Source organism: Lepidochelys kempii, chromosome 3, assembly GCF_965140265.1.
Source record: "Lepidochelys kempii isolate rLepKem1 chromosome 3, rLepKem1.hap2, whole genome shotgun sequence".
In the NCBI taxonomy this organism is placed as follows: Eukaryota; Metazoa; Chordata; order Testudines; family Cheloniidae; genus Lepidochelys; species Lepidochelys kempii.
In genome coordinates, this window is record NC_133258.1 from 148,629,060 (window position 1) to 148,647,330 (window position 18,271).

The 18,271-nt window shown below is 57.6% G+C and overlaps 1 protein-coding gene across 6 annotated transcripts in view; it reads left to right on the top strand.

Annotated features, from left to right (window-relative positions):
* SLC29A1 (solute carrier family 29 member 1 (Augustine blood group)) overlaps positions 1-18,271 on the top strand; it is a 57,262-nt gene extending 38,991 nt beyond the window's left edge. For 5 of the 6 annotated variants that reach the window (XM_073338506.1, XM_073338507.1, XM_073338504.1 and 2 more), the window contains 12 exons: positions 5,125-5,209; positions 7,769-7,850; positions 7,979-8,169; positions 8,442-8,581; positions 8,931-9,065; positions 9,513-9,610; positions 9,903-9,999; positions 10,285-10,376; positions 10,509-10,617; positions 11,078-11,163; positions 15,001-15,200; positions 17,060-18,271. In XM_073338506.1, coding sequence (XP_073194607.1) covers positions 5,181-5,209; positions 7,769-7,850; positions 7,979-8,169; positions 8,442-8,581; positions 8,931-9,065; positions 9,513-9,610; positions 9,903-9,999; positions 10,285-10,376; positions 10,509-10,617; positions 11,078-11,163; positions 15,001-15,200; positions 17,060-17,171 — 1,371 coding nt within the window. In that variant the 5' untranslated portion in view covers positions 5,125-5,180 and the 3' untranslated portion in view covers positions 17,172-18,271. Of the gene's footprint in view, positions 1-15; positions 4,514-5,124; positions 5,210-7,768; positions 7,851-7,978; positions 8,170-8,441; positions 8,582-8,930; positions 9,066-9,512; positions 9,611-9,902; positions 10,000-10,284; positions 10,377-10,508; positions 10,618-11,077; positions 11,164-15,000; positions 15,201-17,059 lie in introns of those variants that run through there. The other variant, XM_073338508.1, reaches the window with a different exon arrangement.

Consider the following 18,271-nt stretch of genomic DNA (forward strand, 5'->3'; position numbering starts at 1 on the left):
ACCGGGTACGTTAGCTCAGGTCCCGCACAGTGTCAGGAGCTGTGCTCATTAGCTTTGGAAGTGGCTGGTACAGTGGTCTGTAGCCTGTAACTCAAGGCATATCCCAGCTCTGAAACACTGCTGTGCCACTCCCCCGAGACTTCTGGGCAGCTGTGATAAGAAGGAGCCGGGTGCTAGGAAAGATAAAACACCTTGGTTTTATATTTCCCCAGGGAGTTCCCACGGGCTGCAGAGTTCCCACCTGAGGCTCTGCAAATGGGGTGGCTGAGAGGGGCTGGGCTCGGGTCACCCTTTCACTCCCAGAGTGCTGGGATTATGACTCCTCTTCAGGGCTGGCTGATTTCACACTCCCTGCCAAAGAAATGGGGGAGTGAAAATGGAGCAGGACAGGACAGAGTCATGGCTGTGGACAATGCTAGGAGCTGCTGCAGGGTCCCTGACTTGGAGGAAGGGGGTGAGTTCTGGAATGAGAGTCTTAGGGCTGTCAGCAGCTTTGCCGGGATGAGAGAGCAGGCATTACTGCCCCCATTAGAGACACCCGAGCAGGATGGGGGAGCCTGATGTCCAACTTCCTCTGAAGAGCTTAGTCTCTCTCTCTCAGTGGCCCCAGCATACAGAGCCCTGTAAAAATGGAGCAGAGACTCTAGGCACTGGCCCTTCAGAGACTGCCATGATCCTGCTGCCTCTTCCCAAGGAGGGGCAAAGCCTCGGTTTGGAAGCCTGTGGGAAGTGGCTGTGGGGTTCCCAGGTTTCTGGCTCAGGCGAGCAGTGAAAGAGGATGTCTGAAAACAGGACCCAGGAAGGAAGAGAGAGGATGACTGGAAACTGTGGCTGTTTCCTCATCAGCTCTTTGATGGTGACTGTTGAATCAAAGGGTTTGTCATCATTCTGGGAACAGTATGAGACACACCGTCTCCTGGATGCACACGTGCACAAATACAGCTCTCTGTGCACACAGCCTCTGCCTGGGGTGTAGAAATACAAGAGGCTAACTGTAAAAACCTGCGTTTACCAGGGACCTGACCCTCACCAGGCCAGACAGCTCCAAATTAGTGGGTCCACAGCCTCCTTAGTCATAGAGTTGAAGGCCAAACTGGGACCACCAGTTCATAATAGTCTGACCTCCTGTATATCTCAGACCAACAGCACCTCCCAGCACCCGCACACGAAACCCAACGACCGCAATGAGACCAAAGTATTACAGCCCTCAGGAGACTAGACTGTCATGTGCCACAGGCAGAGGATAGGAGGGACCAAGTTCCCCTGCAATGACAGGGAAATGATTAAGTGTGATATACCCAGATAATCCTGCAAGTGACCCACATGCTGCAGAAGAAGGCAAAAAAACCCAAACCCCAAGGGTTTCCCCGAATCTGACCTGGGGGGGAAATTCCTTCCTAACCCTACATATGGCGATCGGTTAGACCTCGAGCATGTGGGGCAAGTAGCTGAGAGAGAGTGCTTGGTGCCATCTCAGAGCTCCAACCCTCCCCGTGCAATGAACCATCTCTGGCCATGGCCATCCCTGATGCTTCAGAGGAAGGAGATTTAAAAAAAAAAAAAAAAACCTCCCAGAATATGTTGGCAGGGAGGGGGGAATCCCTTCCCGACCCCTTCAGGGTGGCCGGCTGGAACCCTGAAACAAAACCTTTTAGGAACATAAGGCAAACTGGAAGGGAGCCCCAAGGCTGCTGAGCCCTGACCTTTCGATCACAAGCAACCCCATCATACAATCGCACGCATACATTTGTCCAGCTCACTCTTAAAACTAGATCATGGTTTGCCCCTACAACTCCTATTGGGAGGTCCAGATCCTCATCTGTCTGAGGGTTAGAAACCTTCTAATTACCATCCTAAAGGTGTCCATAGTCAGTTGATGCCCATATGTTGTTGTGCCCAATTGCCCTTTAGTTTAAATAGCAGCCAGGTTAGGGTCCATATGGGAGCCAGGTGGGAGTGTGAAATCTGAGATATACCATAGTGCAGCATCAGTGAGATTTTTGCGTTCAATATACAATTGCCAAATATACACTCTATCCATATCAAAAGCGTCCATGGGCACTCCCCTAAGGACAGCATGAACTCAGATGGGAGTCCCTTCAAGTCAGCCGCTGCACTGGGACATCTGGAAAGACTTTTGACTCTCTGAAGAATATCTATAGATAAGGGCAGAAAAGGCATCTGGACCTGTCCTGTCCTGATCGTTTTATGGGAACAATGTCCTTGACAGCCATTTTTGGCGCATACCAGGGGTGAAAGTACTGACCATGGAAAGCTCATGGCATCCCATGTGGCCTGAAGCCCTGAAAGGGCCATGCAGTTTGTCAGAGGTAGCCCTGTAGCAGATTCACAAGAGGGAGCAGCAGCCTGGCTTATTACAAGGGCTCCCACATCCCTCCCCTGCAGGGAGATTTCATTTCTAAGCTCTGCAGAACTGTCACGAAGCTGTTATGCCATGACCTTGAAAAAAGTATTTCCTCTCCCTGATGTGCGGAGGATTTCATGATCCATGAAGGCTCATGTATCCTCTGAGAGGAAGAGTGCAGGCCCAGCAGCTGTCTCGCAGGCTTTCTTAGCCCAGCTGAGCTGGGCATTATCGCAGGATTGCTAGTGAAGGCTGGGCTACATACGCTGGTTGGTTGTAGGGCACTGTTATTGGGTTGCCCAAGGCGGCACAGGCTGGGTCACTCACACTGATTTGCTTGTGTTGAGCTGGCTGCATTACAGGTATTTGGGAGTAATGAGTGCTGGTCTGTGTGTGCTTGCAATAAGCCAGCACTCTGGAAAGAAATGGAGGCACTTAGCAAAATGAGAGCATGGGGTTAAGCAGCTATGGCACCTTCCTTTAGGAAGCCCGCTCACCCTTCCCAGAGTGACATGGGCTCACAGTCAGTAGGGAAACAGGAGTGAGTGGCCCCCTCGGGGCAGAGAGAGGGGCCTGGGAGAGGAGTGTGTGGGGACCCACCAGCTCAGAGCAGCAGAACTAAACCAGGTGTGACAGGGCCCTGTGACAGGTGGGCTTTCAGAGGCTGCTGCAAGCTGGCTCACTGCAGCTGCACTGCTGGCAGGGAGAGCCGTCCCCATGCCGGCAAACTCCCCAGCTCCTGGGCCTTGCTGCCCTGCTCCATCGTTCCTCTGGGATCCTGAAGCTGGCAGCCTGTAGTACTGCTCACACGCTATCCCCTCCGCAAAATCCTCCATTTCCTCACTTCCCTTCCCTTGGCTCTGTGTGATGTGACCTGACGCCAGCTGACACCAACTCATCTGCTCCAACGCAGCCCCCATGACCAAGAGGGGCTTGGCACTCACTCCCGTGGGAGGCAAAACACAGTTCCACTGCCTTCAGACACGCCTTCCTGATCAATGGGCATGGGGCTGCCAGAGCCTCCGTTGGCTCTGTCATCCCCAGCTGTGTGCATGGGCTCGGCCTCTCCGTCAGCCCTTCTATCATGCAGGTGTGGTGGGGGAGCAGGGGTGTGTCTCACAGTCAGGGCGTTTATCAGGCGGCATATTGGGATCCAGGTTCTGGTCAGCCCCACTGGAACTCTCCCAACAGGAGGGATCCAGTTGCCCTGGGCCCCTTGTGCAGTGGCAGGATGAATCTGGCTAGGGAGCAGGATGTGCAGCAGGAATGCTTGCAGCTTTCTGCACGCTGACCTACGGGCAACTGGATGTCACGCTTCACAGTGTCAGCTGGCTGGGGAGAGGGTTGCACACCTGGCCAGGTGCATGATGAGGATTTTTTTTAAACGTTCCTTGTGCCATTAAGTACTGGGACCAGCAGCCAGTGCAGCAGGAGACGTAAGGGGGCATCAGATTAGATGGGCCCACTGATCTGATCCAGCTCAGCAAGGACAGAGGATGCTGGGCATATGGGCCCACTAGTCTCTTCTGGTGCAGCACCTTCCACCTTCATAGTGGTCTTCCCAAATTCCTTCCTGCACTCGCGTGTCCCCTGAGCTGAACTCCTCGCCTTGAATAGGCTTTCTCCCACCAGATGCAGTGGCTTTCCCGTTTGCTCTCTGTTATTTCTGGGCTCCCTTAGGCTGATGCTGGAGCCTTGAGGAGCAGTCCCAGCTGTGGCTGGGTGCTGGCTCTCTGGGAGGCAGCTCCTGGGGGGTAGCCATGGTAGGGGGAAGTGGGTGAGATGTACTAGGTAACTATGTCATGCCCCATAAGCGACAAAAGGGATCACACTTCTGCCCTGTCTAGGGGGTCATGTGATCTGCAGAGGGGAGTGAGCTAGACGGGGACCCCAGAGTATGCCCACTGCGTGTGAAGAGGAAGTGCCCAATGTAGTAACAGTTGAAACTGGCAAGGGCCAGGCTAGGGCTGCTGCTGATGATGGGGCAGCAAATCCTGCAGTCTCTGTGGGAGGAGGAGATTGGCCTACGCTCAGACCCTCCAGCTGGCCCTTGATCCATCCTCAGGGCTGAAGAGCCGTTGGTGTATAGGGATAAAGCAGGGCCGGGTCTCTGCAGAAAGCAGACATGGCTGGAGCAGGTGCCTAAAGGTTCGTTGTCACCTGGTACCAAAGAGGGGTTGGGAGGGGCCTCAGCCCTTGTGGAGGATTTGCTCCAGTGTACATGGCAGAGAAAAGGGGGTGGGAGATATGCACCAGCTTAAAGGAACCTAGAGCATGCCAGAGCCAGGCATTCCCCTTGTCTGGAGATGGGGTATTTGTCACTGCTGGACTGGCGACTCCACATAGCCTAGAATGGAGGAGCCAGGCCTCCTGGGTGGGACCTGCTGGGTATGTAACTGAAGGGGAACAGATATGCCTGGCTGATGCAGAGGGGACTGAGGAGCTGAGAAAAATGCCAGCTCAACTCACCCAGGGGAGAAAGGGGCAGTGTCAGGGCAGGGCTTCCCTGCAGGAGGAAGGGGCTTCAGGCCTCCGACCCCACTGCCCTGCATCCCAGCCTGTCCTGAGCAAGTCGTTTCGAAGAGCTCCAAGCAGCAGCTCTGCAAAGGGGAGGCAGATCTGTGCGGGTACTGTTCCCTTTCAGAGTGTTGCTGATCCCAGCTCACCCAGGATGCCCCCAGCACTAAAACCAGCACTGCGCCCCTTGCTCCCAGGATTCCAGCTCCCCACTAAGCTCTCTGTTTGGTTTGGATTTGCAGGACGCCAGCAGCACAGTGAGAGTGTTACCAAACCTCGCTGACCGCCACCAGGCACCATGATGACGAGCAGCGGTCCCTCAGACAGGTATGACCAGGCCTTAGTATGCGTGCACACACGTCCCCTGGAAACATCGCCTTCCGCGCTGGTCCCCTGACCAGCCCCTCCTGACAGAACCACAGCTGCAGCAATGTTTCCGGGACCCCCTCCCTGCAGCCTGGCAGGCTCACCAAGTGACAGGACTGCCATAAGAGCCCAAGGACCCTGGGATGAGCCCACAGGGGCCATGATCTTGACAAATCCAGTGTCCCTGAAACTTGGAGGTGGGGTGGTGGGGAGCTATTGCTGCCCAGAAACCCTACTCCCCTGCCTTCTGCCGTGGCCCTGGAGCAGAGGGCTGGGGGAGCAGCAGCCAGTGCTGTGCTATATGTCGTTCTAGGTGGAGCCCAGTCTGTAGCTCACGACGTGACTAAAGCAACAGGATCGGGTCTGTGGCGCTCTCCTCCCTTGGCAGCTCTCCTCTTGTCAGTTTTCCCATAACTCACGGGCTGCAAACATTCCGCACTGTGAGGAGAAGACAAATGCTAAGAGACTTGGCCCCCTCCCATATCTGCCAGCTGCCAGCACGTATCTGGCCGCCATGGGCCTGTGAGCAGCCAACACCCTTGCTTGCTCCCTCCCTCTTTCATAACAGCTTGGAAATCCCCTTTGGGTCACAGGGCAGCTGAACCCTTGCACTCTTACTTAATGTCAGTGGGAGGCTGGGCTGCTCCCAGCACTTGCGGGGGCTCCACACAACCTGTCCTGGGCCAAGCAGACACCCTTCTCCCCACTGTCCCTTCCGCAGAGAGCTGCCCCTCTCCTACAAGTGGGATCCATTCTCCTGCCTTAGCATCAATGCCATATGGAGTGTCAGATATAGCTCCCCCCCGGTTACACCTTGTTGGGGGCACCCAGTCTCTTCTCTTTGGGAAGGCATACACAGTGGGTAAGGAAGTGGGAGCCCCTGGTGTTCACAGCTAACAACCCACCTGGCCTTATTTCTCCGAACTCCAACATATCCAACTTCCCATTAGGGGATTCTGGGTCCAACAGGCAGATGCTGTACTAAGCAGCACTATGATTAGAGCTGCCACTAAGGGGCAGTCAGGACTCCGCGTGCCCATTCGACTGCATTAAGGCCTAGGTGGACAAAAGCAGCTATAGGCTTTGAGTGTCCCATGTTGGACATGTAGGGCCTGATTCTCAGAGGGGCTGAGCACTCGCTGGCCCAGGTGAAGCCAGTGGGAGCTGCGGGGTGTTCAGCACCTCTGTAAAAACAGGCACAATGGCACAGTGCCCCACTGAATGGAGAACCCTCTGCAAAGACTTGGGTGTCCTGGCAGCTAATCAGCTGACCATGAGCTCTCAGTGCTACACTGTGGTCAAAAGGGCTAAAGTGATCCTGGGCTGTATAAACAGGGGAATCGCAAGTAGGAGTGGAGAGGTTATTTTACGGTTGTATTTGGCACTGGGATGACTGCTGCTGGCACACTCTGTGTCCATTTCTGGTGTCCACAGATGGTTCAAGAAGGAGGTTGATAAATTGGGGAGAGGTTCAGAGAAGAACCACAAGAATGATTTAAAAAGTTAGAAAACAGGCCTTATAGTGGTAGACTCAAGGTGCTCAATCTATTTCGCTTAACAAAGAGAAGGTTCGGGGTCACTTGATTCCAGTCTATAAGTATCTATATGGGGAACAAATAGTTGTTAGTCAGCTCTTCATTCTAGCAGAGAAAGGTACAGCACGATCCGATGGCTGGAAGTCAAAGCAAGGCAAATTCAGACTGGAAATAAGACAGAGTTTTACCAGGGAGGGTAATTAACCACTGGAACAATTTACCAAGGATCATGGTGGATTCTCCAACAATGGCAGTGTTTAAACCAAGGCTGGATGTTTTTCTAAAGGATATGCTCTGGGAATTATTCTGGGGCCATTCTCTGGCCCGTATTATATGGGGCGATAGACTAGATGGTCACAATGGTCCTTCTGTCCTGGGAATCTCTGAATCTGGGAACTGGCCGGTGACATTAGTGCTTGTAAGAGTGCTGCAGAATTCAGCAGGGGTGCCCCAAAGGCTAGTGTCTGTCTGTGTTGTGTTGTGTGAGGGAGCTTGAGCAGCACCAGCCTGCACTGTCCTGAGGAATGTAATTAATGTCTGCTTAAGGGAGCCTAGGGTTGGAACAGTCAGGTGCTGCAGGTCAGGAGTGATAGGGATAGGAAGAGCTGTGTGTGGGGAGCCCAGGGCTGGGATAGCCAGGGGCTGCAGGTCAGGGGTGCGGGGCACTGGCAGAGCTGTGTGTGGGGAGCCCAGGGCTGGGATAGCAGGGGGGCTGCAGGTCAGGGGTGAGGGGCATTGGCAGAGCTGTGAGAGTGGCAGGTAGCCCAGGCCCCTGCCTTCTCCAAGAAAATCTCTCCTCTGCCCTCCCTTTATGAACACTGAACCTGAGCTATTTCATGATTCAGTGCCTCCTTCCCCTCTCCCCTCTTCTGGGCCAGGGATGGTCAGGAGATGGGGGCAATATCCACACATCCTCCTACCGCCTGACCTGTCCCAGCAGCAGCCTGCTCAGAGACCCCTCTGACTCTGCCCATCTCTCGCACAGGTATAAAGCTGTCTGGCTGATATTCTTCACACTCGGCCTGGGGACGCTGCTGCCATGGAATTTCTTCATGACAGCCACCAGGGTAAGGAGTGTGTGGTGCGTGTGGTCCATGCTCATGTTGGTCTGGGAGCTGGTATGCGCCAGGAGGGAAGTGCGTGTGGCATGGGTGTGTCGGAGGCAAGCGCGTTCATTTCGCTCTCTCCCTTTCAGTATTTCACCAACCGCCTTGGGGAACCCCAGAACATTTCCTCCCTGGAGCCCCTCGCTGGGCTGAACAGCACGGACAAGGGCCAGGAGCCTCCCCCCACCCACCTGCAGGCCAGGTTCAACAATTTCATGACGCTCTGTGCCATGCTACCCCTGCTCATCTTCACCTGCCTCAACTCCTTCCTCCACCAGAGGTAAGTCTGGGCCCCTGCCCTGGCCCGGTCCCTCATCTCCATCCCCTCTGGCCAAGCAGAGAACTCAGCCTCCCTCCGGGTCCCCTCCATCCTCCCAGAGCCCAGCTGGACCAATCCCCACTCGACACCGGCACGAGACCCACCAAACGCCTGGCTTTTGTGACCCAATTCCCCTTTAAGGCAGGCCTGCCGAGGTGGGTGCCTCTCGCAGCCCCCCATGGCCCTGTTGGCGGGGGCTCTTCTCACTGTGGGGCTCTCTTGCCGCCCTGCAGGGTCCCCCAGAAAGTCCGTATCCTGGGCAGCCTGATTGCCATCCTGCTGGTCTTCATGATGACAGCTGCCTTGGTAAAGATCCCCCTGGAGCCCCTCCCCTTCTTCGTCATCACCATGGTCAAGATCATCCTCATCAATTGTGAGTGGGGGGCCTTGGGCAATCCTTGATGCTACTGGGGTCGGGGAAGCTGGCCCCAGAGGGGTGGAAAGAGGCACTGGCCCTATTCAACCGCTCCCTTCGCTGTTACCCCAGGCAGTGCCAACCCACTCTGCTGCTACAGGGTCTCGCATCTGGGTCTGATCTCCTGGCACTGAAATGCATGGCTACTCCTCCCCCAGCAGGAGGCGCCATAGGGACTTGGGCAGGGGCACTGACCGCGATGTAGTGCAGATCCCCTGTTTGTCTCACAGCAAGGGTGGGAGAAGGGCACTGTTATGTGTCACCCCTATTTGCCGATCCTCATTATTACCTGTCTTTGTCCTTGCAGCCTTTGGTGCCATCCTCCAGGGCAGCCTCTTTGGATTGGCAGGGCTGCTGCCTGTCAGCTACACCGCCCCTATCATGAGCGGGCAGGGCATGGCAGGGACCTTCGCAGCTCTGGCCATGATCTGCGCTATCGCCAGTGAGTAACTCCCATGAAGCCCTGTCTACAGCCCTACAGCCACCCACCTTTCAGTGGGATCTGCTGCAAAACACAGCCAGTGCCCAGGAGCTGCAGGAGGGCCTGATCGGTGCAGAGGGTGTGCAGATTGCCCGTCCCCTCGATGCCCCCCCTACACACACACAGTTCAGAGCCAGCTGCCAGGGCACCTCTAGGAAAGGGCACACTTGGGGGTCACTCTGGAAGGGGCACTAAAATCCAATTATTGGGTAGGTGATCATGCAGGGGGCAGCTTGGGGGGTCTCCACAGGCTTCTGCAAACATCCTGTCCTAGGAGAGGGGTGTCCTTCTGGCAGAGCTGGCGTGGAGGGGAGAGGCAGGGCGTGTCTCTTCCCCTATTGTTGCCTTCCCCAGCAACCCCCTCTGCCCTTCCCTCACCTCCGGCCTCTCTCCTCTCCGTGCTCCCAGGCGGCTCATTGCTGGAAGACAGCGCATTCGGCTACTTCATCACAGCCTGCGTGGTGATCCTGCTGGCCATCGGCTCCTACATCCTGCTGCCCCGCCTGGTAAGGACTTGCCCTTCTCAGGGAGGCGAAGGGTGTGGACCTACCCCGGCAGGGGACCTACCCCAGCAGGGGACCACCCATCCGGCAGAGGAGAGTGGGGGTGCTGTGCTCTAGAGGAGCCGTAGTGCAAGGGGAAGCCAGCCTCATTCCCGTGCCTGCAGGCTTCCCCCGTGACACTCCAGTCCTGGCCGCAGACAGCCCCCATCCCTGGGGGCAGAGAGTTTCTCCTCCTGCCCCTCTCCCCCCCCACCCCCCTTCCCACACACAAACTTTCTGGGTGGTCTCTCTGCAGGACTTCTTCCGTTACCACCTGATGAAGGACAAGACCGAGTATCGGGTCCATGAGGGGCATGCTGAGCTGGAGACTAGAATCGACCTGATCAAGAAAGGTGGGGCATGCCGGGGGAGTAGCCTGAACCAGGGGAGAGGGGAATATTGACAGGTAGGCTGGAGGGAGAGCTGGGGACTGGAGCTGGACCTGGGGAGGCTTCTAGTTCTGGGGAAGCCTGTAGCCCCTCTGCATGTGGCCCACCCCAGAATCCCAGGGGATGGGGAAGGCGCAGGCATGATCAGTGCTGATTCTGGGACTGGGCTCAAGCGTGGAGCTACTGGCTGCACCTGGGGTCACCCACCACCTTAGGGCCTCCCCTCACCCTTCCTGTCTCTCCCTACAGGCGAGCCCAATGGGGTGGAACAGAGGTACCCGAACAACACAGCCCCCCAAGTTTCCAGCCAGAAGCCCTCCGTCTTCAGCATCTTTAAGAAGGTATGTGAGTCGGTGATACCCCCTACCCCTCATGCCTGGGCCACGTCTCTCACCCAGAGTGGGAGACCCCCCAGAGCTGGTCTGTCCCTACATATTTGGGTAACGGGTCCTGGCTCTGTTTTCGCCCCTCAGATCTGGGTCATGGCTCTGTCTGTCTGCTTTGTCTTTACTGTCACCATTGGGGTCTTCCCGGCAGTCACCGCCGAGGTGAAGTCCACGATCGCAGGAAGCAGCAAGTGGGGTGAGTGACAGCAGGCTTCCCTTCGTTCATTGCTAGGGAGACTAGGGACAGGGCAGGCTAGAAGGGAGTGGCCCCCAGGGGCAGAGCTGGAAGAAAGTGGGGCTCGGGTGGGGAAGGAGCTACAGGGGAGAGGCCCCAGTGACATCTGATGGCAACCTGAGAGCTGGATAGGCCTGCTGTGTCCTCTGACAGACTGGGCGCCAGGTTTCTCTCCTAGGCTTGGGCAGGATCTGTGGGCAACGGTGTGGGCTGGGCCCAGACCCTGTCCTGGCTGCTGAGCTGCAGGGAGAGGCGTGTTGGAGGGAGAGGGAGGGTGCGAGCCTGTACCCCTGGGAGGGGCTGTGTTGTTGGGTAGGGCCTGATCCCCCTGTCCCCTTGCACGGTGGGGGGCACCTCATGCAGAAGACAGGACACCCCACCCCTTCCTATCACCTGTCACTGACCCTTCCTCTCTCTCCAGAGATGTACTTCATCCCTGTCTCCTGTTTCCTGATGTTTAATATCTTCGACTGGCTGGGACGGAGCCTCACAGCTGTCTGCTTGTGGGTAAGTGTGGGGCGGAGGGGGCACGGGCCTGGCAGCTGGGCCCTGACCCTTTAGGAGCACAGTCAGCCAATCAGAGTTCACCTCTCAGGGCTGCCCTGTGTCCTGACAGCCCAGCTGCCCATGCAGGACACAAGGAAGTGGGTGCTGGCAAGTTAGCACACGGGGCTCTGCATTGAATTCTGATCCTGGCTCTGGGAGCTGAGCAAGGACTGTTGGGTTAGAGCAGGGTGCTGGGAGTCAGGACTCCTAGTTTCTGTCCCTGGCTCTGATTGCCTCATTGCATGCCCGTGTGTGAGTCATTTCCCTGCGCCCTACCTCAATTTCTCCACCTGTACAGTAGGTGACCCTCAGCTGCTGACCCCTACCTCCCCGTGGGCTGGGGCTCAAGTACAATTGTGTGTACATGCTAGGAAAGGGCAAGGGGTGACTATCATGGAGCTGTAGGGAGCCCGTCCCCCTGGAATCCTGTCCTGCCTCTTTTGGCTGGAGAAGCTAAAGGCACTGTGAATTCGGGGTGTTTTCCCAGCTGAGTCTGACACGTTTGCTTAAGGGTCTATAATTAACTCCCCAGGAAGTGGATGTAACAAGCACTCCAGAGAGAACTAGCAAGCAAGGGGATGGTGCCCTGAGGGACACCAGCAGCTGCGGGCAGCAAAGTACAGCAGAGAGAGAAGTGGTGAGCCCAGAGAAAAGCAAGATGCAGGATGCCAAGGGCATAGAAGGGACCCATAGGTGGTACTGGTAGGAAGCCATCAGCTGCCTTGTGAAGAGTGCAGAGGGCAGCAGCTACTTGGGAGAAAGGAGCCCAGGGAGCAACAACAGATGGGCTGCTCTGGGAATGCGTGTGACAGGGAAGGAGGTGTGGGGATGGCAGCCGGCAAATATCTCCAGTTGCTGGACATGAGACGCTAGCTGGGGCTCTGAGTTACTACAGAGAATTCTTTCCCAAGTGTCTGGCTGGTGGGTCCCACCTGCATGCTCAGGGTCTAACTAAATCATCATCATTTGGGGTCGGGAAGGAATTTTCCCCCAGGTCAGATTGACAGAGACCATAACGGGGTTTCTCCTTTCTCTGCAGCATGGGGCCTGGGTCACTTGTGGGTTTGATCTAGAGTCAATGGTGGGTTCTCTTTAACTTGAAATCTTTAAATGAGGATGTCAGTAACTCAGCCAGCAGTTAGGGGTCTGTCACAGGAGTGGGTGGGTGAGGTTCTGTGGTTGGCGACGTGCAGGAGGTCAGACTGGATGATCACGATGGTCCTTTCTGGCCTTAAAGTCTATGAGTCTGGGAGCTAGGGCCGAGGGAAGAGCAGCTCACCGCCGGGGACAGGATGGTGCTGAGAAAACTCCGGCTGGGAAGGAGGGCGTGGGCCCAAGTGAAGTCAGAGAGATGGGTAGGCTGGAGGTCCGGGAAGGGAGCTGGTGTTGGGGAGGTCCGAGAGGGGATGTGGCGAATGGGCGTGGGGACGGGATCCTGTGAAGTTCCAGTTAGACATTCCCATGGTGCTGTTTTCCCGGCAGTGTGGCTTGGAGGCAATCATCTTCTCAATTGCAGCCTCCTTGTAAACAAACCCAGGCTGCAGCTACACAAACAGCTGGTCAGGGCAGAGGAGGAGCAGCAGGGGGCTGCACTGCTAGCAGGCAGTCTAGGGCTGGGCTCACAAAGGGCACCAAATGGGCTACAGTCCCCTCCATGGCAGCAGTGCCCAATGCTGCCCCTTCCCTGGCCCCCCTCTGTCTCTTTCTCTTGCCCCCTCAGGTCTGCCCCATATGGTGCCATTGACGCTCTGGAGTTCTATGGTGTCTGCTGTGGGGTCTGGCCCTGTCCCAATAACAGGGCTCAGAGGCCCTTCGTGTGGGCCTCCGAGACTGTGTCGGCTGGTCTGAGCCCTGTACCCACTCTGCCCTGGAATTGCCACCTGCCATCCTCCAGGCACGGCCAGCAGCAGGGAACTGAGAATGCAGGAGCGAGGCTAAACACCGCCCCCTGTAGCTAGCGTTCAGGGTGCTACCATGTCCAGGGAATGGGAGGTGTTTTGGAAACCGATCTGCATGAGTATGTGTCATGGACCCTGTACAGTTAACAGGGCTGCTGGGGGACTCTTTCTCTCTCACATTCCAGGTGGCCTAGAGTGGGTCAGGTTGTGGGTCCAGAGTTTTGCTCTGCAGTGACTATCCCTTGCGCCTGCTGCTGTGGGTGGGGAGGGGGCTGGGGTGTCTCTGGCTCTTCCTACCTCTTCCGCGCCCCATACAACACTTCCCCCATTACTGTTCAGGATGTTTGTTTGAATAAACTCTTGACAGCATGAGACAACGGGGAGCCTGTCCGGTCTGAGGCAGCCGGCCTGGCCGAGCTAGGACCCCCTGCTGCCAGGAGCTGCCTCTCCAAAACTCCCTCCCAGCAGTGGGGTCACGTTGTCTGGCTGCCCTCGCCCTTGGCCCTGAGCTGCCTCGCCAGGCCACATCCCTGCTGGCAGGAGGACCCAGCTGGAGATGGTTCCAAAACAGCTTTATGGAAATGGGGATGTGACTGCCTGTGGTTTGGCCTGGCTGATCTGCCGGAGGCCCTCCTTTCCCGGGGCGGGGCCACTCAGTCAACAGGATGCTGGTTTTGGCTGTACCCACAAACACTGGGACTGGCCCGCCCCTATCCCGCAGCAAACTCTTTGGGCTTGGCTGGCACAGCGGTGGGGCAGTCATGAGCACAATGTGCCCTGCAGGGTCTCAAGCTGAGGGGACAACAAAGGCTCATGTCAGATGTAGGCAGCCAATCCTGGCTCCAGGACGGTAGCATCCATTCATGGTGGCCCCATTGCAACCGCTCTGGAGAGGCCCAGGTGGAACTGAGAGGAGAGGCTGGGATGTCCCAGTGGCGTCGGGTCCAGGGGGCACGTTTTCACACCCTGCTGGAGAAAGACCAAGATGGGGGCTTCCACTCTGCGCACTCGGCTCTAAGCAAAGCTGGACCTGCCGAAGGGAAGGGACCGAACAGGGCAGGTTCCAGCTGGAACCAAAGTGCTCCCTGGGGAGGGCTCACACCTGCAGACACAGCAGGCAGGAGAAGGGAGACTGACCAGAAACTTGCCAAGCCAGGGCCAAGGGTCAGAGAGCGTGGGGCAGGGGAGCTCAGGGAGCTGGTGAAAGCCGGCCAGGAATACAGGCATTTCCCATGAACGGCCGTCCCCTCGGGAGAGGGCGGGGGACTGCGTGTGTGCAGGGCTTTCACAGCTGCCATCAGCCTGTTTTTCATCCGTTCGTTACTGGCTCTGCAGAACCCTGGCTCAGCATTCTGGCTCCTGCTGCCACCCAGCGCTCCAGCAGCACGAGTCAGCGGGCTGGAAAAGCCCCAGCCCAGTCCCAGGGAATGGACCTGAAGGGGTTGCAGGAGCCAGGGACTGCGTCCCAGGGACCTGCCTGCTGACCCCGCTGTTCTCCCTGGGGCCTAAGCCAGCAGCTGCAGTGCAGGAGCTCAGTAAGTCCAGTCCTCCCCAGCCACATTCGCATCAGATGGGGGCGCAGGATGTGCAAGGGGCACTGCAGGGCAGAGAGAGGGAGCCTGCGTCCCTCAGCAGCACCCCCTTCAGGTGGGTAGGCACAGCACTGAGCTGCCTCGGTTAGAAGGGGGGGGCCTAGAGTTGAGTGGGACAATGGGAAGCTCCTTCAGCAGCCTCCTTCCTATGCCTTACCTGTATGGATCCCCCTCTACCCTCACCTCTTGCCGTCAGATGCACCTTTAGTGCCCTGCAGGGTGCCATGGGGAGATGCCCCTCACCTGCCCAGTTCCCCAGTGTCCTGTGGCACACTACCCACTCATAGATCTGTGTCTCTCTCTCCCAGCCTGGGAAAGACAGCCGGCTCCTGCCCATCATGGTGGCTGCCCGTATGGTCTTCATCCCCCTCTTCATGCTATGCAACGTGCAACCCCGCAGCCACATGCCTGTTTTCTTCCACCACGACGCCTGGTACATCAGCTTCATCATCCTCTTCTCCATCTCCAACGGCTACCTGGCCAGCCTCTGCATGTGCTTCGGGCCCAAGTGAGTGTGACCTGTGGCTGGGGGAGGGGAGCCAAGCAACCTCTTACCACACACCAGCCCATGCTGCTGCACTGGGCACTGGGCAATTTTGCCCCAGGGACCCAGCCTGGGGGTTCCCCTATCTAACGGGTGCTTTTCCAGTTGCCTTGGTGCAGTGGGTTAGGATCACTCTCCCCATGTTACAGAGGGAGAAACGGGTGGTGGGGGGAGGATTTGCCCCGGGCCACCCAGGTGTCCTGGCTCCCAGTCCTGTGCTTCAGCCACGAGTCTTCTCCTTCCTCCCCAGCCAGGAGCTGAGCTCAGACTTGTGCCTCCTAAGAGAGGAGTGAAAGCGACAGAGGCCAGGGCCGATAGCTGGGGGGGGGACCTGCCCCCAGAGCTAGGCAGCCAAAGGCGACTGGCCCTGCAGAGCGTTCGGCCAGGGACACAGCCTCGGCCCCAGCGCAGGGAGCTGGGGTCGACCGGGCCCTGCAGTCTGTCAAGGCGAGGGGTATGCTGGCACCGGGAGCTGCAGGATGGCGCTGTGCCTGACACTTAGCAGCTGTGGTCTTTTTACGAGCCCATAACTCAGAGCTGGGCGCTCATCCCAGGGGGACGTGGGGATGGGGTTACTGCTGCAGAGAAGCCCCCCCGGGAAACAGTCAGCACCCTCCCTGCCCTTTGCTGCGACTGCCTCCTCGGCCCCCTTCCCTTCCAGAAGCAGGTGCCCTTCCGGCCCCCCTTTCCCTCTCCCCGTCACCAGCGTGAGTGATTATCAAGTGGCAGCCATGCCAGCGCTTCTCCCTGCTGCTGGCCGGCCTGGTTCCTAACCCCACCCCCTGCTCCGCATACAGCGCCAGCTCGACCCCTGGCTCAGCTTCAGCCCCGTGTGGCTGGGCGTGACACCCCGCCCCAGCCCCTGCATTCCTCCCACAGCCTGAAAAGAGCAGGTTTCTGGTTTGGGCACCACCCTTAGTGCAGACTTCTGCTCTGCCTGCCATGTTCCAGCACAGTCAGCAGAGGCAGCACGAGAGCACCACCGACGGGCGTGTCAGGCCTACACACACTCCGCCAGTGTTTTTCCAGTGCATAACAGCCGGGCAGTTCAATGAACTTGCTCACCAAGTGCATTCCCAGTGGCGTGAAGGGAACCTCCTGCCCTCCAACATGGGGGGCCCTTTGCAGGCTGCTCCCCCTCACATGCCATCCTGTCCCCTCCTTCCCTGCAGTGTCAGTACCACAATCCTGGGGGCCCTTGGAAACTGGACTAAACTGTTCTCTGTCAGGCACTTGAGGCTTCTTTCTGGCGGTAGAACAATGGGTCTCTAAAGCGGCCCTGGCCACAGGGCGGGGAGAAGACCCTGTGTGTGCCCCAGGATCCCCCCAGTCCCTTGCTCTGACCCACAAGCAGGGGTTGAAGCACAGATCTGGGAGTCGGGAGACCTGGGTTCTCAGCCCGACTCTGCCACAAGGGGTGGGGTGTCCAGCAGAAATATTTTAACTGCTCTGTGCCACACAGGTGGGGGGACCAGAGCTGGAAGAGCAGGAGGGGCGGGGCAGGAGCGAGGGCGCCGGCTGCGAGCGAGGGTGGGGGCAGCCCCCCTGCTCTAGTTCCCACATGTTCTGCTGAAGTGTGCATTGAGAAGCCCCTTGAGGTCCCTCCCAACCCTTCTGTTTGGGGTGGTGCAGGATTATTCCCCAAAGACAACTCCTAGTTCATTCTAGGTTCTCGTTCCCTTTCCCTTCAGCCCTGAGAATGGAGTGGGAGATGTTGGGGAGCTGCAGGGCACTGATTCCTACAGGAAGGCTTAGGACAGGAGTCACCAAGGGTTGGGGCTGGTGCACAGTGCTGCTGGGTTGACGCTTCTCTCCTCCCCCAGAAAGGTGCTCGCCCATGAAGCCGAGACAGCTGGAGCCATCATGGCCTTTTTCCTCTCACTGGGCCTGGCGCTGGGAGCCGTGTTCTCCTTCCTCTTCCGGACGGTGATCTAGCGGGGCGGCAGCATGGACAATGAGGCCATGCTTGGTTCAGCTTCTCATCCCCCAGCCAGCACATAGAGGCTACGGTGCCGTGGGGAACGTCTCCTGTGTACTGCTATGAACTCTCACTGCTTTAACAGACCTTACGCCCTCTGACCTGGGGAGCAACCTCCACCTGCCCTGAGGATGGCTTGGGGCTCCCATTGCTGGGCCACTTTGCCCTACCCCCAGCTTGTGTGATGGCTCTAGGACCTGTGTGCCCACCATACTGTGTGTGACCCCTGGATCCCTTGCACACACAGATCTCCCCCTGCCCCGTGTCGTGTGACTCCCTCCCCACACACAGATGCCAGGATCCTGCCTCAAATTCATATCACACCCGCCAAGTCTGGGGTCCTTAGCTCAAAAGAAAAAAGAGTGCCTGGGGCACTGCCCCCCTTGGGGGCTGCTTGTGACTGGCTCTCCCCATCCCGCCCTCCTCTCAAGGGGTCCCTGGAGCGTTCACCCTTGTCCAGTGTCTCTCCCCCTCCCCTAGCAAGGGAAACGCCCCATGCCTGGCTGAGTGAAAGGGAGTCCTGCAGACTGCACTCCATCCCGCTCCGCCCTATATACGTGTGTGACCCCCCATCTCTATGGCTGCTGAGCCTCTCAGACATTCATGGCTTTATTCCTCCCCCTCCCTCCTGGGAGCTAGGGAAGGGTCATGACCCCATACTCCAGCTGGGGAACTGGGGCAGGGCTGCAGATAGAGCCCAGGTGTCTTGAATGCCAGTCAGATGCCTTAATTACTGCACTGCCTTCCTCTCCTCCTGCCCTGGCCTTTCCCCTGCTCCTGCCCTCCCTCCAGGTGACACTGACCCCAGCTGCTTGCACTGCCCCAGACTTTGATCTTCCCCAGCAGGAGGCACTGGCGGAGTGGAGCAGGGATGCTGGCTGGGGGCGGGGCGCAGAGAGTGAGAAGGCTAGTGCAGGACAGCACTGCCATGAGCCACCCCATGCTCCGTGAGGCCTTGCCGGGCTGGGTGCCCCTTGGCGCGAGTGGGGGCCCGGCCCGTTTGTCTCTGTAAATGTAGCTGTACAGTTGCCTTTTTCTATACAAAGAGTGAACATGC